This window comes from Cajanus cajan, chromosome 7 (assembly GCF_000230855.2).
Source record: "Cajanus cajan strain Asha chromosome 7, NIPB_CcT2T_4, whole genome shotgun sequence".
NCBI classification, from domain to species: domain Eukaryota; kingdom Viridiplantae; phylum Streptophyta; class Magnoliopsida; order Fabales; family Fabaceae; genus Cajanus; species Cajanus cajan.
Window position 1 is genome coordinate 39049042 of NC_138523.1, and position 27892 is coordinate 39076933.

The 27892-nt window shown below is 32.4% G+C and overlaps 3 protein-coding genes across 6 annotated transcripts; 2 read left to right on the forward strand and 1 right to left on the reverse strand.

Annotated features, from left to right (window-relative positions):
• Positions 1–1662: 1662 nt before the first annotated feature.
• Positions 1663–6355, forward strand: LOC109795414 (ATP citrate lyase (ACL) family protein). Its single transcript, XM_020354917.3, has 12 exons — positions 1663–1920; positions 2175–2285; positions 2508–2619; positions 2848–2912; positions 3634–3711; positions 3829–3903; positions 4000–4152; positions 4232–4366; positions 4918–5082; positions 5292–5414; positions 5814–5885; positions 5980–6355. Exons 1-12 carry the CDS (start codon positions 1819–1821, stop codon positions 6055–6057), a joined length of 1269 nt encoding a protein of 422 aa, XP_020210506.1. The 5' UTR covers positions 1663–1818; the 3' UTR covers positions 6058–6355.
• A 2036-nt stretch (positions 6356–8391) lies between these two features.
• LOC109811808 (CRIB domain-containing protein RIC6-like) lies at positions 8392–10429 on the forward strand. Its single transcript, XM_083059600.1, is given in 5 exon segments — positions 8392–8916; positions 9312–9412; positions 9570–9660; positions 9829–10157; positions 10159–10429. Coding segments are annotated over 5 exon segments (744 nt in total). The 5' UTR covers positions 8392–8777; the 3' UTR covers positions 10243–10429.
• A 3080-nt stretch (positions 10430–13509) lies between these two features.
• On the reverse strand, positions 13510–26700 carry LOC109805513 (uncharacterized). Of its 4 annotated transcripts, none has more exons than XM_020367603.3 (13): positions 26507–26697; positions 25988–26178; positions 25605–25700; positions 24082–24185; positions 23117–23295; positions 22299–22421; positions 17347–17435; positions 16459–16564; positions 16169–16266; positions 15762–16007; positions 14633–14716; positions 14242–14316; positions 13510–13711 (listed from the first exon to the last, which is right to left on the reverse strand). In XM_020367603.3, the coding sequence occupies exons 2-12, from the start codon at positions 26078–26080 to the stop codon at positions 14302–14304; spliced, it is 1233 nt and encodes a 410-aa protein (XP_020223192.1). In that variant the 5' UTR covers positions 26081–26178; positions 26507–26697; the 3' UTR covers positions 13510–13711; positions 14242–14301. The 4 variants fall into 4 exon arrangements, with proteins under 4 accessions (XP_020223192.1, XP_082915725.1, XP_020223201.1 ...); XM_083059599.1 differs by having other exon boundaries at positions 14209–14316; XM_020367612.3 differs by lacking the exon at positions 22299–22421.
• Between the last annotated feature and the right edge of the window lie 1192 nt (positions 26701–27892).

Here is a 27892-nt window from a genome sequence, read left to right on the forward strand (position 1 = left end):
ATAATTTTCTTTAAATATAAAAGTTTAGTTAAATCAAAATTAAAATTACATTGAATCAATTATTTTACTATATTACATGCTAAAAGTGTAACAAAAAATTATTACATGCTAAGAGTAAATTTAGTACTTAATTAATGGTTTAAGACTCGTTAGAAAGAAATTATAAACAACTTATTTTAATATATTTTATGTTGTAAGAGTGTATTTTTAAAAGTTTTTTCTTCCCAACTCTAGTTTTTTAAAAGGTCATAGTAATATTTTAATCTTTCAAATAATTAATATGCTAATATGATATTATTTAGTTAATATATTAACTACTTAATTATATTTTAATTTTTCAATCATGATTTGTTTTTTTTTTTAAAATAAAAATAATATCTTATTAGTACTTATGTAACAATACTTTTTTTTATAACAAATGTAACAATGTATGTAAGTACTTGAAAATTGTACACGTAATTATCAATATTATGTATAAGCATAAATAATTTATTAAGTTTAAAGCAGTAATAATATATACTCTAAAAAATTACTAAAAAAAATAAGTTTTTTTTTCTCTTTCAAATACGCTCTTAATTTTATAACATTAACAATGTTCTTATGTTATTAATGCATGAGATCAAACAAGATTTGAATTCATCATTTTTTTATTAGTTGATGTATTTTAATGATTTATTTTTATTTTATCTTTAGAATGACATTTATGTTAATAATATATGATTTAATTATTCATTTTCTTCATGAATTCTTACATTTATTTTTATTTTATGTTTTAGTTCTTATATAAATATTATTTTCTTTATAATTTTGTTTTTGTCATTATATTTATTTTTTCTTTTTTTGCTTTTCCACCTTTAATTTGAATAAAAATAATCGTTAATTTGTTTTGTAAAATTGACCAAATCACTACTGTCAATCTAATATTAGTGAGTTAGAATAATATGTGCAAAATTTTAGGTTTAATTTTTATTATTGTGTAGTATTTTTATTGATAAAAAAATCAAAATTAGTAATATAAAATGGGTAAGACAATAATACAAATTATTACATGATATAAAAAATTGTCAAGACGATTTTGTATAGCCCAATTTTGATTTTGTGACAAATTTAGATAACTTGGAACTAATGAATTAACTTGGTAACAAATGACATGATGTAAAACATAAAAAGAATTTCTAATATAGAAACCAAAACATGCAATTTCAAAATATAGAAACTAAAATACAAAGCATAGAGAAATGTAAAAAACAAATGAGTAGTTCATCTTTTTATTTTTTTTTATTTTTTTTATTTTTTTAAGTCAAGCAAGTAAACATAATATAATAGTATAAAAATAAAATTATTTGTTTTTATTATTATTTTTTATTTTTGTTATACCATGACATTAACTAAAACTGAAACCTCATGTGAACTACCAAAATATTTTTACTAAGTTAACCCTTATAAAATATTTTGCATTAAAATTATTGTTATTTTTTGCAAATCATGTAAGATATTACACCCAAAAAAAAAAAAGAGTCATACATAAGAAATTATTTTTCATTTCGTTACATAAAATTTAATGTCTATATTCTATAATAAAATAATAAGTCATTACATAAATGAAAAAACGAAGGTTATGGTATTTTAGAAATTTAGTTTTTGTATTTTGAAAATAATTTATTTTTCTAGGGTCTGGTCTTCGCTTCTGCCTTAGGCTGCGCAGTGTTTGAACGTGGAATTGAAGGAGTTTAAAGGCAAAGAGAGGTTCGCACCGTAGAATCGATTCGAAATTCATTCTGATAGCGTCACTCTCCGATCTCCAAATTCTCAACAACTATGGTGAGAGGATTGCTCAACAAGCTCGTCTCTCGCTCCCTCTCCGTCGCCGGAAAGTGGCAGCACAACCAGCTCCGCCGCCTCAACATCCATGAGTACCAGGTCTCTCTGCGTTCCCCACTCTTGTTCTTATCATTGCAATTTACGAATCAATTCCAATTTTCGCGGAATCTGTTGATTCATTTCGCTCTTCCGTTCGTGTATTTCTTTTCAATAATAATAATAATAATAATAAATCGTTTTTGTGGATGACGAATCTGGAGTTCCTTGAATGTATATTTTGTGAAACCGTGGATGTTTTTTTGTCGAATCTCTTTTGATTCGGTTGATTGACGAGCGTTGATTATGGAAACCAGGGCGCCGAATTGATGAACAAACACGGAATCAACGTTCCGAGAGGCGTAGCTGTTTCCTCTGTTGAAGAGGTCAGAAAGGCCATCAAGGATGTCTTCCCTAACGAGAAAGAGGTAATTTATTTCGTAACGTGTTGTTCACGAAAAGCACCAAGAAGTGGATTTTAGAATTGTACGGTGCGTTGTGTTTGTTTCCATTAATTCCGTGTGTAACAAATGGAAACCCTAGTTCTGCGGTTTTCTCCTCCAGAAACATTATCAAATGTCATGGTACACGATATTGCATGTGAGTATGTGACTGTGATGACTAATAGTGTAACTGGGATTATTGTGCAGTTGGTGGTTAAGAGTCAAATTTTAGCCGGTGGACGAGGTTTGGGCACTTTTAAGAGTGGTCTTCAGGGAGGAGTGCACATTGTTAAGACTGAACAGGTTGAAGACATAGCCGGTAATGCATTTCTCCTCCTTCATTCCGCATATTGGAGATTTCCTTGTTCTCATTTTATGTCCTTGGCCTTCAATACAACACTCTCTACTATAATGTCAAGCTCATATGTATTGATTTATTCAATTGAATTCATAGAGGATATAATACTCTACAATCTAATTTCCAGTTATGTTTTTTCTTAGCTCTATTATTATTTCGTTGTTGTTATTGTTGTTATTATTATTTCAGGGAAGATGCTTGGACAGATACTAGTTACCAAACAGACCGGTCCTCAGGGAAAAATAGTTGGCAAGGTTTGAAATTATTCAATCATTATATATGAAAATATGTTAGCAATTTCAGTATGCATGTGTATGCCCGGAATTTTCATTTATAGAAATTTATACCTTGGTGAAGCAATGTAATGATATCAACCTTCACAGATATATTATGCTAGAGTAGTTATTGTTTGTTTTCTTTTTGGAAAAATTTCCCACTTTTTTAGCCCCCATGGGTCTTGTTTTTTATGTGTAATATATTCAGAGCATAAATTGATTCTTCCAAGTGTTACTTGGTAGTTATTTTTTTTGGACTGACCCTGCTGGCTGAACTACTAAAGTGGCAACCAAACCATTCTGGTTTTATGTAGATTGACTTCAACACATGAACTGGAGTAGCCTGGCAGTTAAACTGATGAACCTGTGTGAATAGAGTCCTTGGACTGGTCAACTGAACATTCATTATTTCAAAAGATTTCCTATCAATTGTTATTTAATTTAAATTATAAACTAATAACCATTTGTGCTTACTATTTGTTCCATTGGATTCTAAGCTCTTGTTGTATTTGATAATGGAAGTAAATTTCATGTCAATGTCATATTGGATACACAATGACAGCTGCTACTCTATTTTAAAACTGGATACACAATGACAGCTGCTACTCTGTCTTATTTTGGGTTTCATTCAATTCATTTATATAGAAATGTTCACAAAAGGGTGTTGGTTGTTTAATATTGAATTGTCCATTTTATACAGGTTTACTTGTGCCAAAAGTTGTCACTTGTAAATGAGATGTACTTTGCTATAACACTGGATCGTACAAGTGCTGGTCCAGTAAGTTTCCTATTTCATTATGTTATCTTTTGATTTTCTTTATGGTTTCTTTAATAACCAATAAGAAGTCATGTTGCTTACTGCAATTCTTTTCTTTTTCTGGTTTTGCTTTTGCAGATTATTATTGCTTGTAGAAAGGGAGGAACCAGCATTGAAGACCTTGCAGAGAAATTTCCAGACATGATTGCTAAGGTTTGTTATCTTTGGCATTTCTCATGGTGGTTTAATTTTTTCATTTGAGCAGTCTTCTTTGCAAGAGACACCTGATGCATTCTTTCTTTCTAGTAGGTACCTATTGATGTTTTTGAAGGAATCACTGATGAAGATGCTGCGAAGGTTGTTGATGGTTTGGCTCCCAAAGTGGCAGATAGAAATAAGTCGATTGAACAAGTGAAGAATTTGTATAAACTTTTTGTTGATTGTGACTGCACGCTTTTGGAAGTAAGCATATGCAAGTTTCAGTTTATACAAGTTTATTTTATGAAGAATGTCTATAATGAAAATTGATTATTTTTAACAGATCAATCCCATAGCAGAGACAGCTGATAACCAATTGGTGGCTGCTGATGCTAAGTTGAATTTTGACGATAATGCTGCATATCGTCAGAAAGAGATATTTGCTCTTCGTGATACAACACAAGAGGACCCTCGAGAGGTTTACTTCCTTTTTTGTTTGCGTTTTCCCTTACATGGAAATGTAGCATATGAACCCTAAATCCACTCCATCTTTGCCACTTGAGCCCATGGGGATTCAACCCGGCTCAAAGCTAATTGGGATGTCTTGGGTTCTAAAAATTAGGCATAGTGTGTTTCTTTGGTTAGATTCCAGACATATTTTGGGTAATCCCAGCTTGGCATGTTGCCACAAAGTATTATAAAGCATTTTTTTGTAATAAGTAATAAATAATAAAATGTTTGACTTAAAGTAATACCTTTTACTTAACATGATAATATATTTATATTGATATGCTATGTTTCATTATATTTATGTAACAGCAACATGCATAATATTCAACTTTTTCTGTTTTGTCTAAATAGGTTGGTCTTAATTGGGATGGGTTCAGGCCCAAAAATTGGCCAGACCAATCTATTGGCAATGCCAAATTTCATATGATCTACTTGTGCCTGATTATTAAAGCCTTATATCCTTGAATATTCTGCTTATACTGGCTGTGTAACATTATTTGTGCCTTTATCTTTGAACAGGTGATTGCTGCAAAGGCAGATTTAAATTATATTGGATTAGATGGAGAAATTGGCTGCATGGTGAATGGAGCAGGGTTAGCAATGGCCACAATGGATATAATTAAACTGCACGGGGGTACTCCTGCCAATTTTCTGGATGTAGGTGGGAATGCCTCTGAAGGCCAGGTAATGTTTTAAAGTTGGAGTTGCTCCCATTGTGGCATTGCTCTTATGCGTTCCTTTATCAGATTAATTTGTAATCTGCTGGTGCATTAACCCGGACTTTACTCCAAAAAATTATATAAAAAGCATTGTTTATTTGTGTTGCTAGATTACCTACAATGATCGCCATCTTATGGTGTTTTGTTCATATTTAATGCAATTATGTAAATCAGGTGATTGAGGCATTTAAAATATTGACCGCTGATGACAAAGTGAAGGCAATTTTGGTTAACATTTTTGGTGGTATAATGAAGTGTGATGTTATTGCAAGTGGAATAGTGAATGCTGCAAAAGAGGTTAGTAAAGTTTTCTTCCTTTGTCCTACCATATGATTTTGACAACGAAGAGGATATTATCTGTGCAGATTAACTTTTTAATTTTATTCTTATTAGCATTTTTTGACAAATGTTTTATTTGGGCCTATTTGATATTTAAAAAGACTAAGTTGAAGTCAAGAAAATGTTAAATTTTTATTTTTTTGTCTTGTAAGATTTCAATTTGTCTAAGGATGTTGATGTAAATTGTTAATAGTTGCAATTTTTGAAATAAAACTAGATATAAGGAGCTAAAATCATTGTTCAGTCCTTTTTTTTTCCCTTCTTTTTTAATTGAAAAAAATAGGGATTGAACATAATATCTATTTTATCTGATATTATATATAGCGTTAACTTTTCTTGCCATTCATTGTATTCAAGGTTGCACTGAAAGTACCGGTAATAGTTCGTCTGGAAGGCACCAATGTTGATCAAGGAAAAAGAATACTGAAGGTAAATCGTTAGATTTATTAATATATTCCTTTAGAAAACAAAGCAAGAATGTTTGAAATGTCTGCTATGTTTTTGATAATCAATGGTTCAACAGGAAAGTGGTATGGCATTAATAACGGCCGAAGATTTAGATGATGCTGCTCAGAAAGCTGTGAAAGCAGCTTACAAATGAAGGGATACTTCTACTCATTTTAAGAATTCGGTTTAGTTGCAACATTATTTTTTGCGTTAAAACATATTGACGAGAAAAGGATTGATGCGAGAAGAAGTCTTGTTGAAGCTGCAGTGCTTATCAAAGCGTTTCCAATAAATTATTGATTCCCAAGTTGTAGTTCATTTGGGTTGATGAACGGGATTGCAGTTTGGCTTCTCTCTCGCAATTCAGAATATTGGTCCCTTCCTTTCTGACTTTTCCTGGTTGAATTCTGTTCTTTATGCAAATAACATGGAAATACTTGTTTTTTCTGTTAGACACGGTGGTTCATTAAGTGGCCAAAACCTGCTTTTTGATTGAGGTAATTCAATTTTGAATGTTTAATGATTCTGTTGATTGGAAAAAGTGATTAAGCACTAGTGCCACCATTAAATACCTTTCAACATACAGTCTTCCGAGGAGAAAGAACATCCAATATAAGAAGAAAAAAAATAAAATTTAGAGGAGATTATTGAGGTATAAGTGTGAGGAGACAGTTTCACATTAGATAAAAATATACATAACGTACAAATAGAAAATAGTAACTACAAACTTCATATATTAAATTTTTGAATTGAACTTATTATCAGTATCTTATGTTTTAGCTCATGACAAAATAATAAATATTTCCTTTAGCTCATGTGACCTAATAAAAAAAAAATCTTCTCAATATTTTACTGTTCTAATATCCCTAATAGTTTTATTTAACCTTTTTAGGTGGAATTAACTACACAACCCGTTAAAGTTGATGTCTAGTTCTATTAAATTTTTAAATGGCACTAAATATAATATAAATGTTCGCTATTCAAACACATTTATTAAAACGCATTTGCACTATTCAAAGTTGAAACACGTATATAAGTATTGGATTAGTGAGTGCAAAGTCTTTTAAATGAAAGGTCTGCCACTCTCGATGTATAAAAAAAGGCGTGCCATTAAAATTATTAAATTATCATATCTGAATTTTGGGGGTTTTATAGAATCGTGGAAGAATAAACCAAACTCTATTTTATTTTCTCCTTTTTAAGATTGTTGATGTTTGTAGATTATGCTAGACTTGAACTAATTTGAGTTAAACAATCACAAATTACATTTAAAATAATAAGGGTGGGTAAAAAATTAATTTCCTATAAATCTTCACTACTTCGGAAGAGATGAAAATAAAGAGAAAGAAAGAATATAAAATATGCATGTACATTTTTCTCCTTAAACATGGGAAGAAGTTCGGGAATAGATGAGACTTTTTTTTTAATATGTAATTAAAAAATCCATCTAAATTTATTATTTTAAGAGTTTAAATATGTTTAATATAATTATTATTTTTTAATTTTTGTATGCAACCTAATAAATGAAAAAGAGTTCCATAAACTTTTTTTTTTGGGTTAATTTAAACAATAAAAAATTACTTATTTTCTACTCATTTCTATTCTTTCCACTCAACTCCTTTCTTTTTACTATTCAAATATAATAAATTAAAGAAGACCCATTGCTAACACTGTGTGATAATGATGAAATAAATGAAGGAAAAAGAAGTCTGAAAAAGTGTAGAGAATATGTAGGAAATAAAAGTTGTTTGATAAATGAGAAACAGAAGAAAAAAAATATACAGTGGAAGTTAATTTTTTTATAGATACTTTTATTTAAAATAATAAATAAGATGATAATTAAATATAGAAGTTGAGAATTAAAGAAAAAAATATAAATATAATAAGTAATATGATACGATAAAAAGAGACATATAAAGAAAAAATGAAAGATAGATGTCAATTGATTGCATGCATCAAGTGTCCATATATCTCATTACGTTACTCATAAGAAAATGATGGACTAAGTGAAAGAACATTCAATATTATTTTTAAATGTTGTTAGGCATACAAAATTCCATTATAAATCTTCACTAACATTGATAGTATTCCTTGACCCTGTAAAGGGCATGCCTTCTCCAATATAAACTTTTATTATACTAATTTTTTTTCCTATTTGAATTACACTTTCATGTGCTAAATATTGTTTAAATTCTTTAAATATTTTATTAGTTCGAAAAGAATTAGTTTTCGGTCATTGGTGAGAGGATATCTCGGTAGAAAAAAAGAATGTACATAGAAAAACAATAATTCATGAGATATGATTGTATTTAAGGATTATTGTTTTTATTGTGGCATATGTAAGGATAATTGTACAATGGAAATAGCCAATAGGAGCACCAAAGTTATTTTCCTTCCATGAAATTAGGAATGAGCAACATCCAAGGACCTATTTTCCATTCATGTGGACTTCATTCATCCTACAATTGACCTTTTAAAGACTCCCTAAATTTAGCACCTTCAAATTGCATTCCCTTAATTTTCCTTTATATTACTTCTCATTGCCACACCTAAAATTTCGACCACCTTCTGGTTTCGATTGTGTGAGAAAACCAACCAACCAACCAACAATTCAACGAAATTAAAGAGGGACATTCCTTAAACAAAACGTGTTAGTTAGATTCATCCCTTTTCTCACCATTGCAACCTTCATGAAACATTTGTCAAAAACTGTCTTAAGTTTTTGAACCATTGTTATTCTCGTTCCTCGAATGCCAAAAGAATAAAAAAAACCATATTGGCACGCCCCAAGAAGAAACCAAAAATACATACCTCTAATCCTCCACTCATGGGTCCTCTCTGGACCATTTCTTCAGAAGATACACATATTTTTGAATGTTCAATGGAGAAAGTCAATGTTGGGTTCTCATCTTCTGGATTCTAATAAAGGTTAACTCAGTGCAGCTTTGTAAATTGTTGAGCATGTCCGGCAGCAAGGTGAAGGGCATTCTTAAATACATTTCTCAGATATTTGGTGAGTCTCTCCATAATATGCAATTTAATTATTACATTTCTAATACATTTTTGTTAACATACATTATTATTGTTAGAATAATAATGTTCCTTGATTGAGATTTGTGATCTCATATTGATTAATAAAAAACAATAATGATCTATAATAAATCATCTAATTGAATCATTATAAGACCACATTAACATGAAGAAGTGAGTTGAAATTTCCCATCAACAAATAATATAGCCACTATAAATCAATCTTCCCCCTACAAATGAGATTTATAAATTTGAATTAGATTCATAAATCAATTTCGTAAAACATATAACATTATTTTTTGCGTGTTTACATCCCATAATTTATTATATTTCAAACTCTCTTTCTTCGTTTAATTAAAGAAAAATGTGACCTGGCAGATACTGATAAAGAACAAGACATACAGATTGGATATCCGACGGATGTAAAACACGTGGCCCATATAGGGTGGGATGGTCCCTCTGTAAATTCTCCCAGCTGGGTAATTCTCAACATTCTTAATATTTAATCCTTAATATTCGACCTCCTAGAATATACATATTACTTAGTAAACTAAACTAAATGCTTTTGTTTATGCTTATGTTGATTTTCCTTCACGAAATAAAGCCTTTGGGGGGCTTGTTGTGACTGTTTTTCAGATGAACGAGTTTAAAACTTCTCCCTCTCCGGGGTTGCCTGGAGATGTTCAAAATAGAGGACACGACCATACAGCCAAAAGGCACTCCGAAGGTACACATTATTACCCTTATACATGTCCCAAACACACCCTTACTATGAATACAACAAACTTACTAAAAGTACATTCATAAATGTATATTTAAATTAAATTCTTGAAAGAAAAAAAAAAATAATAATGTTGGCATTGATTGAATTTGCATGGCTAAAAATGTTTGATAGATACGAGGAGAAGAACAACTCGGGACTCGCCGGAGTTACCACCCAAGGCATCGAAAAGGCAGTCAACGGGTGGAGTGACGGAGTCTCCGACGAGAGAAAGGTCAAACAAACCGAGGCAACCAAGAAAGTCAAACAGGCCCAAAGACGAATCCAACCCGACCCGAATACCCGTACCCGCAGACCCGTTCCCACCCTCGGCGGTACCCGATATTCCTAAAAAGTCTCGTCGGCAGAAGTCAAAAGAGAGTTCTAGTGGTGGGTCCGCCAAATTGAGATCCAAGGCCCAGCCCAGTCCCGACTCTGGATCTCCGACCCAATCCAAGACTAGGAACAAACCAAGGTCCTTTGAAGAAAATGAAGAGGATATCATTGTATAAAAAATTAAATATCCTATTAGTTAGAGTGCTTGTATAGATAATTCTTGAAACTAGAACACACCACACACAAGGCACAATCTCTTTTTTTCCCCGGATTTTAATATTTCTCTGTCATTTTTCTTAAGTTGGTCATCTTTTTTGTCCTTTTATATAGAGTCTTGTACTATTTACCCACTGCGGATATGTAATTACTAATCAGTGCAACATGTTCATTTTAGTTTTCAGTAGTTTGTAATTGAGGTAAATTACAAGATTTTCATTTTAATAGAAGGATTATACGTATGTGTACTAATTATGTGGAAGGGATGGAAATGCGTTATTTTTGTTTTATCGTAGGAATAAAATGTTGCATATCATATCCATGAACCTGTAACTAATGTTTATGGTAGATAGTTTTGTCTTTTAAATATGTTGATTCTGGTTCAATATTATCGACTATAAATATACGAAAAGAGAAACGCTACAAAGTACAAACGCTATAATAACATAAAGAACAAAGTTATGAACTTGAACAGAAATTACGTACAAAAGCGTGTTCGTGCACTTTCTTCCTAAATTATTGTTACCAATTACTAGCAATTTTCATATGAAAAAAGTTTTATTAGGATCACTTAATCCATTTCGATATTTTCCACACGTTAAAATTAATTAACGTTTTTTTTTTCTTCGTTAAGAAACACACCTGTTGCAGCATAAAAAGTTGCGATTAACAAAGGCAGAGGAAAGTTCAATGATAAACCATGATTTGATGAATTCGAATCTTTTGAAGTGTTTGGAGATTCCATTTTTGTTTAGAGGAAAATGTCAATTGAATTATTAATGGATTGAACCTAGCGAGCCTCGAGCAGCCACTAGTTATGAGTAGCGTAGCCTTGTATCCCACACTACATCATCGTACCAATATTTCGACATTGCTTCTGTCCTGTCACTCTCATTGCCACTCACCAATAATAAACCAGTACAACAGTTAAGAAAACACTAATCCAGACAACATAACGGTTTAACATGTGACTTCCACTTTACACTTGTTAATTAAAAAAGCTTTGCTAGTGATGGCAAAAAACATGTTTCTTTCTTTGGTGGTAAAAAAGAAGTGATTTTCCCCTCCAGGTAAGAGAAAAAACCCTATTCTCTTCACGTAAGAAGAAGCAAGCACCCCGTGAAGACAAAGAAAAAAGCAAGAGAATGAAAAGGCAGCAGAGAAGAAGGCCCACTGAAAAGGACAGCATCAAGAACATGAGTTTTGTCGCATGCCTTCCGTTGACACCTTATTCTGTTATCATCCACACACAGTCCTCTGTTCCCCGCCACCTTCACCTTCACCTTCTTCTTCACCCACAACGCCACTCTCCCACTCAAATTATTGTTCTCCAAGTTTATCTCATCCACAAACTCCAGAAGCCCAAACTCCTCCGGCACAGGCCCATGGAGCCCGTTGTTGTCAAGCCCAAGATAAGACAGTTTCCTCAAATGAACCCCCATGGAAGCAGGAATCCTCCCAACCAAACCCATCTCCGAAAGCCCCAGTTTTTCCACACCCCCAAGAGAGAGGGGGTGGTGGAGGATGTGGGGAGGATTGTGATTGTGATTGTGATTGTGATTGTGAGGAGAAGAGGGAGCATCCTGGTAGGACCCATTTGTTGTTGTTATTGCTTATTGGAATGGAATGTGTTGAGTGAGTGTGGTATTAGTATGAGTTTTAGTATGGTTGTTGTGTTGTACTACTACTAAGTAACAAGGTAGGAGTAGAAGGGGACAGAGGTGCTAACGAAAGACGCGACAATAGTGCGCCGCACTCGCTGACTCGACTTCTTCTGTCACTCTCAAACACACTCATTCCTTTTATTAAATAAATTATTATGTAATCTTCTTTTTTGTCCTACATGTATCACTAGTCCTATCACCCTATTCACCTGATTTTTCATGTCACTGCAGTAGAAATACGTTAATAAACAGAAGCATGGTATAAATGCTGAAAACTACTTTCCACTTGCATGATCAACAATTCAGTTTTTTTCAAGAGTTGCTCACTTTGATTTCCTTTTATTTTATGCCTATGGCCTATGGCCTATGGTTGATTTCACGCTGAATTGTGAATTTAGTCGATTTTGCTCTGCCTGAAATTTAAGATATTTGGCTACAAGCTTATATATACACCAACAATGTAAAAATTATCTAATTAAAAACAACCTTTTTAATAAAATAAGTGATTCGTAAAACTTAGTTTTATTCAATCTTATTAATAATTCATATGATTACAATTTCATTAACCATACATACAATTTTTTAAAATAAATAGTACACGTAGATAATAGTTTTTTTTATATTTTAAATTATCACTTAATTTATAATAAAATTGTAGACTTTTATAATATACGTTTTATGACTAATACTAAAAAAGAATTTTTATCAAGACAAAATTCTTATACAATATGATTTCTATTATTAGTATTATTTTTTAATTAAAAGAGTTTTTATTTTGATAATACATATTGACATTCAATAGGATTCTTTATTACGCATATTTATTGAAAATATAAAAATTATAATACTAACAATACATATTTATTAAATTCAAAATTTTAAAGTTAGTAATTTTTGTTTTGAATATAAACGTTAACTTGTTTTATCTTCTATTTTTTAATGGTTGACTAATATTGTTCTAAAATTTATCATTTGAGAATGCAATGATTTCAATTTTAGTATGTATAATGTATTTAGAAAATAGAAGGGAATTAGTGTAATATTTTTTAACAAATGAAAAGGAGGTTTATATAATGACACAAAATCTATAATGAGGATATTTTTTGTCAATATTATTGAAAAAATAGGAAGAATTTTCTAAAAGCTTTACAAATAAAGGAAGCTTTATATAAAAGAATACAGAACATTCAAGAGGATAGAATAGTTTACTCTATCTAGAATGTAAGATGCACACTATTTTCTTTTAAAAAAATTATAAGTAAAAAAAGAGTACAACGACTGTGAAATCCGAATCTTAATAGTTAATACTCATATACTTATGCAACCCCCCACACAATTTTAAATACAGTTATTATTATTTGTTAAAATTTACAAATTTTTTTTTTATAGATTTTACTTTTTATTTAATAAGTCTCATTTATATATCATAATTTTTTTGATAAATTTTAATTATTAATAAAAAAATGTATTAATAAGATTGTTACAAGTGTATTGCTACAGTATTTTTTAGAATTATGTTTTCACCCCTCCTTAATTTAACCTGTCCCCGAGATTTTGGACTTCTAAGTAATTTATGTCAAAATTTCATACACATGAAAACTATCAATTTACTCCAACTTATTTTTTAAAAAATGTAAGTTAATAAATTACACCTTCAAAAATACTTTAACGAATTCCAAAATTACAACTTACTAATCTTTCATACACACATGAAAGTAATTGGGAACATATTACCAAACACAAGCATGCACAGATATCCAAATCTTTGTTTGCATAACCTCCAATTTGTAATTGTCATCCATCTGTCAGCATTAAAAAAACAAAGAATTGTGTAAGTACACCATCGTTCGAAAATTTAACTTTTTCCCAAGATTAAAAATAAATACAATAATTCTAAATGACTCCTCCTTTTGTATAGTAAATTTAAATACGTTCTATATTTGCATGACATTAAATAAATTTACTTTTTTATTTATAAGATAATAGAATAATTTGTAGAAGAATATAATATTACACAAAAAATCTTGCTTGCTTATAATATAACATGAAAATAATTCTAGAATACGAAAGCCCCCCAACAAATCATCCACCACATAAATAGATTCTGAATTTTGTATCTAAAATTGATGTTTTCTTGTTCTCTAGATCCAACGACATCGATATTGAAGTAGTTTTCAAAGAATAAGATTAAAATTTGATTTTCAAATGATCAACAAGGGCAGAGCAGGGGACTGCTTGCCATCACTAAGAGTTTAAAAAAAAAAAAAAAAAAAAAAAAGAGGGAGAGAATAAAAGTAACCAAACAATTGTCTGTTAAAAGAGCAACTGCAACCTCAGAAGATCATGTAACCACAGCTGCCATCATATAGTTACAGAAAATCTATTGTCTTTGTCATGCCTTCTTTGCCTGCATGAACATACAGCAAATACCAAAATTTACATTTCTTGGATGGAAGCAAATTATAAAATGAACACTGAAGCTTTTAACTTATTTAAGTTGAAAGTAAATGATCATGGTTATGGTTATGTATGAATCATCAACCAGAATATATAGAATACTTACAATATAAACAGGCAAAAGAATAGAGAAAAGATTGATTATTAAAGTTTCAAAATCAATATTATTGGAAGATACATAGTCTAATGCATCATGTGTGGAATATTTCCGTTAGGGCTGATTTTCATTTTCCTAAACATTTACTCTGCTAGATAATTGAACTTACCTTGCTCAGGTATTTTTTCTGAAGTTTCAGTGCTTCAGTACATGCTTTTTTAGCATCAAGATTTGAGGTTATGTCACCCAAGATCTGAAGAAATAGTTTTATGTCAGATTCATGCAGAAACATAAGCAAGAGCATACTCCTTCTGGACTCAAATATAAGCACACAAAAAATAAAAAATCTTATGAATGGTGTATCAAAATATAAGCAAATCTTAACAAGTTTTATCCCATTTAATGATATCATCTCCAAAATATCCTTCATTAGTTGATTGATATGATGCACAGATACGATACGCGTATCGTATCCGATACGGCGATACGCTTATTTTAAGATATTTAAGATACGATACTTGTAAGATACGTGTCGTCATATATATCAATGTTCATACAACATAATAATTGTGTACTTGTAATTTTGATCAACATTCATAAACATTAAATATATAATTGCTATTTTGCAAATCCAAATTAAAAACATACTTATTGTACATTACTAAAAATAATTATAAACCATTTTATCATAAATTATTTTTTATTATTTACAAATAGAAATAATATTACCAATTTCATTCCTTTCTTAAAATTATCTATGTAGAAGTAGAAGACAATTTTCATTTACAGTTTATCAAGGACCAATATTTCTATGTTTTTATATTAAAAATGTTTATATATCTTATTTAGTTGTAATAGATATTTCATAATTTTTCAAAAATTTGAATACTTTAATGATACGTATCACCGATAAGCATCGGTGAAGTATCTGAGAATATCGAGATTGAATAAAATTTTCATAATATTTTCAAAAGTTAGGATACTTCATTGACACGTATCGGTGAAGTATCCAAGAGTATCGTGTCGGATACGTATCGGATACGGATACGTGAAGCAAATTGAAGTATCCGTGCTTCATAGGTTGATTCTATTTCCAATGGAATTTTTTGTTTCTTGATATCAAGTTCCAATGTAGGGTATTAGAGGAAAAAGTTTATTTCTAATAGAGGTTAGTAAAATTAATTGATGTTGACTAACTTTCTTAATTAACACATAAAGTAGTTAATTTTACTTATATTTGAATTCAAAGGAATACATATATATGCATCCATAAGGGGGATGGAATGAGAGAGGGATACCTTAACAACATCGTCCACACCCTTGGCCTCGTTTAAAATCCGCCTATTCTTGATCTCAAGAACACTTGCAACAAGAAAAACAGACAGTGCACTAGTTTCCTCTCTATGCCCAGTCTTCACATTTTTTCTCTCAAATTTTCCATATTGCTTTAAAAGTTTGTCATTTGGAGGTGAGGGGCCTTTTGCTTTATCTGGATCCTCATATTTTTGGAAGATGTTTGGGTTGTATTCCATGGCCCACATCAACTGGAAACAATCTATATTATGTCTTAAAATGAGCTATTAATGCGAAATACTCTATCTCATCATGAAATGTTAGGAATCAAAAAATGGTAGCTCCTCAACTTTTAAATATGCATTTCTTGAGAAAATTTATATCGTCGTAGCCTCGTAGGAATCATCCTTACCTCCCAAAGATACAAGGTATCTGCAAAAGAAAATTCTCTTCGGAAAAGAACCATAAGCATGCGAAATGCAAAGAGATATTCTCCTCCATCTAAATCCTCTGCAAAATATAAAGTGATCAAGTTGAAAGGGTTGCTTTCTAGGTTCTTTCACATTGACATAGGCAAGCTATCATGCAATGTCTCCCTTAAAGAGAGGTCCCCTTAACTACTATAGACAGTGAATTATTCTGGTTGATAGAATAGAAGAATCTTGATAATATTAGAAGCTTTCCAATCAAGTTTTTACGTACCGAGGTGATGGTGAAGCTTGGGATCAACTGTTTTTATTATCTGTGAGAGTACACCCAACTGAGATTGGACCCCCATTGAACTTTCATTGCACCTGAAGTTCTCTCTCTATTATGGAAACAAAAGCATGAATGTAAATACACCAGAAAAGAACAATTCATTTAGATCACACGCTTTTTATCTTTAAATGAAAACAAATTTAACAGCAACAGATAGAATAGGTCTAAATGCTATCTAAATGAATCAGAAGTACTTTATTTGAACTCACTACAGTAATATGTTTAACTGTCGCATGTTGATTTTGCATACTTGAGAAAGGACTGGGCACCAAGAAAATAACAAGAGGAATGCTTAGGACATTGTTTCTAATACTTTATTATTGACTGAAATTTATTGAAAATTATAAATTTTGATAGGTCTCATGTCTCATTTAACAAGTCCTTTTCCTAATTTGGCGGTGAAACCACCAAAATTTGTGATCTCCAATAAATTTCAACCAATAATAAAGAGTGTTGCTAACATTCCTCAAATAAAAAAATGAGCCACTACTTTTTCTTGAGGATTCAATTTCAATCCCAACAGTTGAGTCTGTTCCAGGACTTCGTCATGCAGTTTTTGGTGCAACAATATTTCATCAAGTGCGGAAAACATGAATATAAAACGAACAGAACATGAAAAAAGTTAGAGAAATTCCTATCCATGTCTTTTCTAGTCTCTAGTCTCAACAACTGTAACTAAAAGTACCAAGAGGATAGCATCACTGAAATTGACATGAATAAAAGTAGCAAAATCAAAGTAGATTGAAGTTTGTACATATCAATTATCCAACCAAGAAACATGTAGAACTAGCACTTTTAGACAAGTTTGTTGTTGCATTATGTATGGCTTACCATCCTTCGCATTGCACGGTCAAAGCACCAGTAGCAATCTGCTTCATTCTCAATAAGCATAATCAAAGGTGAACAAATATCATTCATTCCTGCAAAGAAAACAACCCCTTAAGAATGTCTCCAACATCTTGAAGCTTTTTCAGTTCAACATTTAAAAATTGAGAGGTATAATGTGAGTGAACTGTAAAGAGAGCAGTTGCAAAACTGACTCTCGGGTGGTTAGTTTGTTATAGGTGTATTTGTCCTATAAATAAGTGGCTTTGCTCCACTAGATCAATATCAAGAATCAGTTACAATTTCATAAAGACTTTTCTGTTTCTCTTCTCTCTCTCTGTTTTTCTATATGGTATCCAGAGCGTGACGATCTCAATGGCCGATTTATCTCTCAATCTCTCTTCCTCTGCGCCAATCACTTTCGCGCACACGATCTCAACGAAACTAGATGAAATGAATTTTCTGATCTGGCGTCAACAAATCGAACCGGTTATCAAAGCTCATCGTCTTTAACATTTTGTGGTGTGTCCGAAAATTCCTTTGCGATTCTTAAACGAATCTGATCGAAATGAAGGAAGAATCAATCCAGAATATACAGCTTGGGAGCAACAAGATCAAATGCTTATGTTGTGGTTGCAATCGTCTTTGTCTCCTGCAATTCTCTCGCGAGTATTAGGAAGTGTTCATTCCTATCAAGTTTGGGATAAAATCCATGACTATTTTCACAAACAAACTCGAGCTAGGGCTCGACAGTTACGAACAGAGTTGAGATCTACTTTGCTTGAAGAAAAGACTATGGAAGAATTTCTTCTTCGCATTAAAGCCTTGGTTGATGCTCTTGCATCTGTTGGAGAATCAGTTTCACAACAAGAACATGTCGATGTGATTCTTGAAGGTTTATCGCAAGATTATAGTTCAGTCATATCTGTTATTGAAAGCAAATTCGATACTCCTTCAATTGAAGAAGTGGAAGCGTTGCTGTTAGCACATGAAATGCGCACTCAAAAATACAAAAAGAAACTCCTATCTGAATCAGCTGCAGTCAATCTCACACAAGTCCCTAATTCGAACCCTAATTTTCAGGAAAATGGTAGTGTTGACAATCAGGTTAGTCATTCTTCACAAGGTGTTGATGTAAATATGAATGGTGGCAGAAATGCGTATCGCGGCCGTGGTGGTCGTCGTGGTCGTGGCCGTAGTGGACGATATTCAGGCGTTCAGTGTCAAGTGTGCTGTAAGATTGGTCATATTGCAGCAAATTGCTATCATCGTTTTGACCAAAACTATCAACCTTTCTTTACCTACAATTTTCAAGGCAATTTTTCTCAGAATCGTGAAAACTCATTTAGTGGAAATGTTGGACAACAGAGTTATGTCAATCAACCACAACAATTTTTTTCGCACAATGGATCCAATAATCAATGGACTCAGAACAACAGGCCAACTTCTAGTCAATGGAATCCGAACACCAAATCAACTTCTCAGCAACCAAGTGCTATGGTAACCAACATGAACACTGCTCCAAATCCTACAAATTGGTTTCCAGATTTTGGTGCATCTTTTCATGTGACAGGAGATCAACAAAATATTCATCAGATCAGTCCCTTTGAAGGTCCTGACCAAATTTTCATTGGCAATGGTCAAGGTTTGCCTATCCACTCCTCTGGTTCTTCATTCTTTTTATCTCAACATAATCCAAAAGTTTCTTTAGCCTTACATAATCTGCTGCATGTTCCTAATATTACCAAAAACTTAATCAGTGTTAGTAAATTTGCCAAGGATAACTCTGTCTTTTTTGAGTTCCATTCTACTCACTGTCTTGTTAAATCTCAGGCTACCAATGAAGTTTTGATACATGGCAGAGTGGGTCCTGATGGTCTCTACTGCTTTCCCAGTCTTCACCTTCAAGCTACTCCAAGCACTTCTGTCACCTGTTTAGTGTCAAATGTTTCTAATGATGTAAATACTGATGTTGATATCTTGAATAATTCTAGAACTAGTTCTCAGGCCTTATGGCATGCTAGACTAGGACATCCAAATTTTCATGTTCAGAAAATTGTTCTACAACAATGTAATGTTCCTATTTTGAATAAAAATGATCAGTTCTTTTGTGCTGCTTGTTGTATTGGAAAAGCCCATCGCTTGCCTTCTTCTTTGTCTGAATCTGTCTATAATACTCCTCTGGAATTAGTGTACAGTGACTTGTGGGGACCAGCCCCTATACAGTCTTCAAATAACTATAAATATTATCTAAGTTTTGTTGATGCTCATTCTCGATTTACCTGGTTATATTTGCTGCAAAATAAGAGTGACACATTTACTGTCTTTAAACAGTTTAAAGCCATGGTAGAATTACAGTTTAATACTCCTCTTAAAAATCTTCAAACAGACTGGGGAGGCGAGTTTAGACCCTTTACCAAATACTTGACAGATCTCGGGATTAATCATAGACTCATTTGCCCTCATACTCATCACCATAATGGGGTTATTGAAAGAAAACACAGGCATATTGCAGAACTTGGCTTAACATTGCTCAGTCATGCTTCTCTGCCTTTAAAATTTTGGGACTCAGCCTTCACTACTGCTGTTTATCTTATAAACAGATTACCCACCACCTCTCTCAAGTTTCATGTCCCTTATAATGTTTTGTTCAAACAGATGCCAGACTACAAATTTCTAAAGACTTTTGGTTGTGCTTGTTTTCCCCTTCTTAGACCTTATAACAATCACAAACTAAACTTTAGGTCTCATGAGTGTGTTTTTCTAGGATATTTCACCTCTCACAAAGGTTATAAATGTCTTTCTCCAACAGGAAGGATCTTCATATCCAAAGATGTTGTTTTCAATGAATATAGATTTCCTTATTATGATCTATTTCCCAATAATGTCAATCCACCATTACATTCGGTAGATTCCTCTCAACATGTTACTTCAGCATCCATCCCTGTCCTAAAAACATTGTCTCCACAGTCTGTTGTACACAATTCTGGTATTCCTGCTGTCACAACTAATTCCAATCATGATTCCAGTTCAGATTCTAGTCTCAACCCCTCTCCCATCACAAATTTGTCTAACAATACTAGTTCTCCTGTGTCTCCTATTAATACAGAATCTTCTCTACCTCTCACAGCTCAAAATGTTCATCCTATGCAAACTAGATCTAAATCTGGGATCTCAAAACCCAAATTATATTCCTCTATCCTTCTCGTTGAGTCTGAACCAAAGAGTGCTAGGCAAGCCTTGAAGGATCCTAAGTGGTTAGCAGCTATGCAACAAGAATATAATGCCTTGATTAACAATAACACATGGACACTTGTTAATCTTCCACAAAACAGGAAAGCTATAGGCTGCAAGTGGGTTTTCAGAATCAAAGAAAATCTTGATGGTACTGTGAATCGGTACAAAGCCAGATTGGTGGCTAAAGGATTCCATCAACAACCAGGGTTTGATTTCAATGAAACGTTCTCTCCTGTTAACCATAAGGCTGATTCTCACTTTGGCTATTACAAACAATTGGGAAATTCATCAATTAGATGTTAATAATGCTTTTTTAAATGGTCTGCTTGATGAAACTGTTTATATGCAGCAACCACCAGGTTTTGAGACTGGTTCCACTATGGTCTGCAAGTTAAACAAAGCCCTATATGGCCTGAAACAAGCTCCCAGGCAATGGTTTGATAGATTACAAGCTACTCTGCTGCAGTTTGGGTTCAAAGCTAGCAAATGTGATCCTTCTCTTTTCGTTTATCACATAAATAACAATATTGTCTATCTTTTGGTCTATGTAGATGATATTATTATCACTGGAAGTTCGTCTCAGTTTACTCAACACCTCATATGTCAACTCAATGCTATATTTTCTCTAAAACATCTTGGCAAGTTGGATTATTTTTTTGGGAATAGAAGTCAAACACCAGCCAAATGGTTCTATAGTTCTCACACAAAGCAAGTATATCTGTGATCTTCTTCAGAAAACTAACATGCTTGAAGCCAAACCAATTTCAACACCTATGGTTTCTACTTCCAAGCTGTCTAAGCATGGGTCTGATACATTGACTGATTCTACATTCTACAGGTCAGTTGTTGGAGCACTGCAATATGCTACAATAACCCGCCTTGAAATAAGTTTTGCTGTCAATAAAGTCTGTCAGTTTATGGCAAGTCCTCTTGAGAGTCATTGGAATGCAGTAAAAAGGATCTTAAGGTATCTTAAAGGTACACTATATCATGGGTTACACATTCAGGCTGCTGGGTCTCATCAAAAGTTTCAGCTACATGCATTCTGTGATGCTGATTGGGCTGCTGATCCTGATGACAGAAGATCAACGTCTGGGGCAGCTATCTTTTTTGGACCAAATTTAATTTCGTGGTGGTCTAGAAAACAACCTGTAGTTGCCAGATCAAGTACTGAAGCTGAATATCGAAGCCTGGCTCAAGCAACTGCTGAAGTGCTATGGATTGAAACTCTTCTTCATGAATTGGGAATTTCTTTCTCTGTTCCAGTTGTCTACTGTGACAATCAAAGCACAGTCTCTCTGGCTCACAATCCTGTTCTTCATTCTAGGACAAAACATATGGAAATCAACCTGTTTTTTGTTCGAGAAAAGGTTCTTGCCAAGCAACTCAGTGTTCAACATATTCCAGCTCAAGATCAGTGGGCTGATGCTCTCACAAAACCTTTGTCATCTGCCCGGTTTTTATTTTTGCGAGACAAACTCAAAGTTGTTGAGCTATCTTCTGCTGCTCACCCAACTTAGGTTTGTGAGGGGGTATGTGAGTGAACTGTAAAGAGAGTAGTTGCAAAACTGACTCTCGGGTGGTTAGTTTGTTATAGGTGTATTTGTCCTATAAATAAGTGGCTTTGCTCCACTAGATCAATATCAAGAATCAGTTACAATTTCATAAAGACTTTTCTGTTTCTCTTCTCTCTCTCTGTTTTTCTATATATAACAATTTACCTTGTACATAACCAATATCATTGTCCAACCAAGCATAAACGGATAGAACATCCCAGAGTTTTGCTTGATTAACTTCAGTCTCATAAAAGACAAGTGCTCGATCTGTTCGAACAACATCCAGACCTACAATGCAAAATAATCAATTGCCTCTACGGATGCTTGTTAGAACTTAGAACAAATAAATTATTAATAAACCAAAAGCAAACATTTTTTAAGGGAGAAATGACACTATAAATAAACTACAAACGAAAAGGAAAATTAACGGCATAATGACCTTGTAGTTTTGTAAACACAATGGAACAGATGCCATCACCATCACAAATCAGGAAGAACAAGGGATTCTGCCTTAATTTGGATTTATGCTATACAAAATTCAGGTTGTTATTCTGTTTCAATGACTTCTAAATTTATTAATTAGCAACATTTATGGAAGTATAAATTATATGGTATATAAGCAAGGATGGTGCATTTGCCATTACATATGAAATCCATTCCTTCTAAAAAAATTCTTAAATTTCTTTAAAGCTTAAACTATACGTTTAGGATATTTGTCTTCTTTGCAGAGAAAGTTTACTTGCTAACCAATTGAGTGAACTGAAAAGTACTAATAGAATCATGACCTTAAGCCCGCAAAAGAACACAACCCTACTTCTATGTCACTGATGATTGATCTATGAGACAATCTGTATTCATGAATCCCAAAATTACGGCACTAGCTTTTCAGTTCAGTTAAGCCCAATAAGCAAAACTTGTAGAACAAAACTAAAAGCAAACAGAATGGGAAAGTATCCAGTATTTAAACAGAAGCATATACATACCAATCTGATGTAATAACTGCATCCACTGCAAAACTTTCTTATCTGAAGTCTGGATGCCTACCAAAGAAGGATCTGTTGGCCGACCATCATCATCAAAGAGGGGTGTAGTAATAAATTTTCCAGTACCAATGACTGGGACCATCCTTTGACATTCAGCTTTCCACATATCATACTGCCCCCTGAGAACAATACATTTACTAAAGATTTCATATTTTGTTTATTTTCAATCAATACAAAGAAGGGGGAAAAAGGAAGAGAAGATTTAGGATTTACACCCTGAAAAATTAGAAACACCAATAGCACTTAAGAAAAATGTAAGCAAGAATATAGGAGGAAACATAGGAAGCCACCCAGTTTTGTTTTACTATAGTATAGATTCTTTGGGAGATAAAGCAGAGAGAAGTAATTTTCTTATTCATATATTGCGAGAACCAAGCCAAAAATTAATAGGAAGCATGGCATCCAAGAGGTAGCAATTTTGGTCAAACAATTCTGATTAGAATAATACAATCTGGATATTTGGCCAGTGATTATACCACAGTTCTGTAATGGCATTCAGTGGCAGGAATGGTGGTGATTAGTGAAAAAAAATGATAGGAAGCAGATGCAGTGGCAGTGGCAGCAGCAGCCAGCACGAAAGCACTGCAGGCAGTGCAACTGGAGTTTGGTGGAAGTGATGGATGATGGCTAAATACTGCCCACTTATTTGATTTGTTTTAACTTTCAAATACATTAGCTACGAAAAAAGTGATAACTTGGGGCTTCTTCACAAGTTAACAAAAACAGCGAAAAAGTATACCGATAACATCAATCATCTTAGAACCAACACCAATTGCAATCCTAATGAACAAATGCCTGAATTCAGAATACCAAAAATTTGTGAAGTATTGTTAATGTTCGTTTTCCTTTAATCCTGTAAATCTGATTTATTGATTTTATAGAAAAACGTTTAAATGAAAATGTACCTCCTGCGTTGCTTGAGCTCATTCCGTTCTTCAAGTGTACTGTTAGGATCATAGCAACCTAGCAAGAACTCCCAAACTTCTCCTTTGATTGAAGGATGGACACCCTAAATAATTTATAGAAATAAATAAGGCACAAATCAGGAGGAACAAAACTCGAACAATAAAATGATAATGAATTTAACTTTTTTGAAGTACATTGGAAGAAAAATATGAAACACATGAAATGGTTATCACAAATCACCATCTTATGGTGTATCCTTTCTAGAGAAAGAGTCTTTAAGGCATGTGAGAGGAGGGGGTAGGTAAGTGTCATCAACCAACTCTCCTAAACTTTTAGGTAAAAACACATGAATGATTTTATTCTTACGTGACATTTCAAACGTCTCCCCTCAAGCAAGAGCCTTTAGGGCTTGAAGCATAGATAAATTAAAATGCACTGGCCAGTTAAAAGAATGGTGACAACAAGGATTGAACTATAGACCATTAGTCATAGAGGTTCTAACAGTTGTTTTGTGGTTGATTATTTCAAAAGGTTAAAGTTTCACATTGCTTGATCTTAGATGTTTTCAAGCCTTTTTTATAAATCACCGTATTTTGAGCAAGAAACAAATAAGAGGCATGGGCTTGCGTATATGGGAACAGGCCAAGTTGACCTGCTGCCGTACAAGGCTGCCGATTTGCGCCTCTTCCTTATGCCCATGGTAATGGGCCTCACAATCATTTTGTTTTTGTATTAACTAATTTTCAGAAAATTAATTTTAAGTTTAAATTTATGCTTATCTGAAAATTGGATAAACCTTATTTGATTGTGATTTGGTGGCCAGACGTAGTTTTGAAAAGTTCAAAAATCTTATCTAAAACAAGTTTATTTTAAATTTTTTATTAATTGATCATCAGAAAAAACCTTATTTTCCAAATATACATATTAAATGTTTTCAGTAAAAACCACATATCTCCCTCTCTCACCTTTCCCTTTTTCTCTATGAGTTGCTGGGTTCAAATAAAAACACATACTCGCGCATTGCCTCAACATAGTCTAGATGAACCTATTAAATCTTGGGAGACTTGCACACCACCTGAATTAGTCCTTATGTACAATACGAAATCACATGTCTCAAGCTACTTCTAATTTTTGTTTGAGACAAATTGAGTTTGTGGGTGTGTGATCAGTTTGCCGTTCATGATACTAGACTACTACAACAACACAACACTAATAACATGGCATAGACCAACTCTCTGAAACGTTTAAACTATTGAGTTAAGACAAATTAATGGTTTTATACTTTACTAACATTTCTAACTAGAAGTTTACATAATATTTGCTACAGTCTACAAACTATAGGGAAAGGATCACCATGTAGTTGAACACTTGTTCTCAGAGTGATTGCAAATCTGAAAACATAGAAAGACAGACACACGGGAAGGAAACCAAAAGAAATACCATTTATTACTTATTAATAGTTATTGATGGATTCAGCAATGTAATTGTAAGTGTGTGCGTGCAAGTAAACAATAAAGGCTACCCCTCGCTGAATTCGTCTTAGCACTTTTGCAATATCCAAGTGACCATCTTCAGAGAATGATGCATGCCATCTTCTTTGACTTAGAGTTTTGCCAGCCTGTTGAAACAGATAATGCAGTGTGTAAATCACAAGACTTACTTTTCTCCTTTTATATATAATAACATTCATTAAAAACCATTGATGCCGTATGCATAGAAGATACATAAAGCTCAAATTTCAATCCTGTAATAGTATCAAAGAGTTGCTTATCACATTCGAAGGGGGTACAAGTGCAGAATCATTCCAAATAGGGTTAAATGAATTGATGTGCATTAGTGATGAAAATAAAATGACCAAACAACAAGACGGGATAAGAAAGGATTAGTTGAGAAGCAAAAGCTCACCCTTGGTTTAAAACGAGTGGCTGGAACATCGGCTACGCATTCTGGTTTAATGGGGTAAAAGGTATTCAACTCAGTAGCTCCACCACTCTTCATAAGAACCCTCCTCAGTCACTCACAAAAAATCATTAACTAATCCCAAGCTCTTCAATTCCAACAAGTCCCTTACTAGAGACCCATCACACCATCAATTTCTGCACATTGAAGAAACTCAACCCATCAAACAAAATTTGATTTTTTTTTTCTTAAACGTAGGGGAAAAAAACAAAATGGGAAATTTCACTGGCAACGGCATCTTTCGATGAATACAACTAAGTTAGTTTCCTTAAAGTTGCCAATTGTCGAAAAAAAACAAAAAACAAAAAACAAAAAGGCACGTATCAAATCGTTGTTAGGAAATACCGATAATAAGGAAAACGTAATCTTAATCGGATTCAGCACGTTAAAGGAGGAGGTGAAAACCCCATTTGTGGAAATATTTTTGAAGCAAATATGAAATCTGGGGTGAGGAAAAGGAAGTACCTTAGCGATTTGGGAAGTGATTAATGAACGCGCAGAGGTGAAGGCTGTGGAATAATTTGTGAAAGATGAAATTGAATGAAAGAAAGAAAGAATGTGTCGCAGAGAAGGAAGGAGAGAGATGGTAGGCAATGAGTGTTGAATAGGATAATTCGCTGAATGAAAAATGGTCGTTGACGAGGAAAGGGAAGAGAAGACTATATATATATATACATTCATGTTCTGTTCTCAACGGTTATTTGAACATTTTAACCTTTGTTGGCACATATTCATTATTATCAAGGTATATTTGGTTATTTTTGTTTAATAACATTCCTGCTTTCATTATTTCTCAAATTTGCATTGCATGGCTCCTTTCACCAACTTAGCAAAACGGGAAAATAAGGTTCTTATTTAAAACTTTCATCCTCAAAGCCATTAACATGCATGATCTTTTCTTTTAAGATTTTTTTTAACCAAAAGTGCTCTTACCAGATCATCTATATAAATATATACTATCTTTGATCACATCTAATCAGACATTAAAAAAAAATCCCCTTTTTCGATAAGTGTAACCCAATATATTTTGGTTAAATTATATTTTTATCTCTTTATTTATTTTAAAATTTAATTAGTTCACACTATTTTTAAATAATTTAATTTAGTTTACTAATTTTTTTAAAAATGTTTAATATTATCATTTTGTCCAAATTGACATCAATAAAATTGAACAGAAGGACAATATTAAATATTATTTAAAAATTAAAGAATCAAATTGAATAATTTAAAAATAATAAGATCAAATTGAAAATTTTATAAATAGATAAATTATATTTAAAAAAATATTTAACATTTTTTTAAATAAATTTGAATTTTTTTTACCTATTTAATAATTATTTTTATTAGATAACTTCTTTATTTTGTGATCATTATTTTAATTTCAGCTACTCAATTTGTTTTCATCTATGATTTTGTTAAGGTAAGTAAAAGAAAATTTAAATTTATCTAGAAAAAAACTGTTAGATAAATTTTTATTCAATTTGGTCCTACTATTTTTAAAATATTCAATTTGATCTCACTATTTTTAAGATATTTGATTTGATCTCACTATTTTTAAAATGCTCAACTTGGTCCTATAATTTTTTTTAAAATATTCAATGATATTTTTTCTATATATAATTTTATTAACATTGTTATTGTTAATTTGGATAAAAGAAAAACATTGAATATTTTTAAAATAAAAGGACTAAAGTGAACATTTTAAAAATAGTAAGACTAAATTGAATTCTAAAAGCAAATAGAGGAGCTTATATTTTAGCTATGAGCTTAGGTAATATTTAGTTTAATTTTTGTTTGGTTGTTCTTTTCTTTGAAAAAAGTAAACTAAATATTTTTTAAAAAAATATTAAA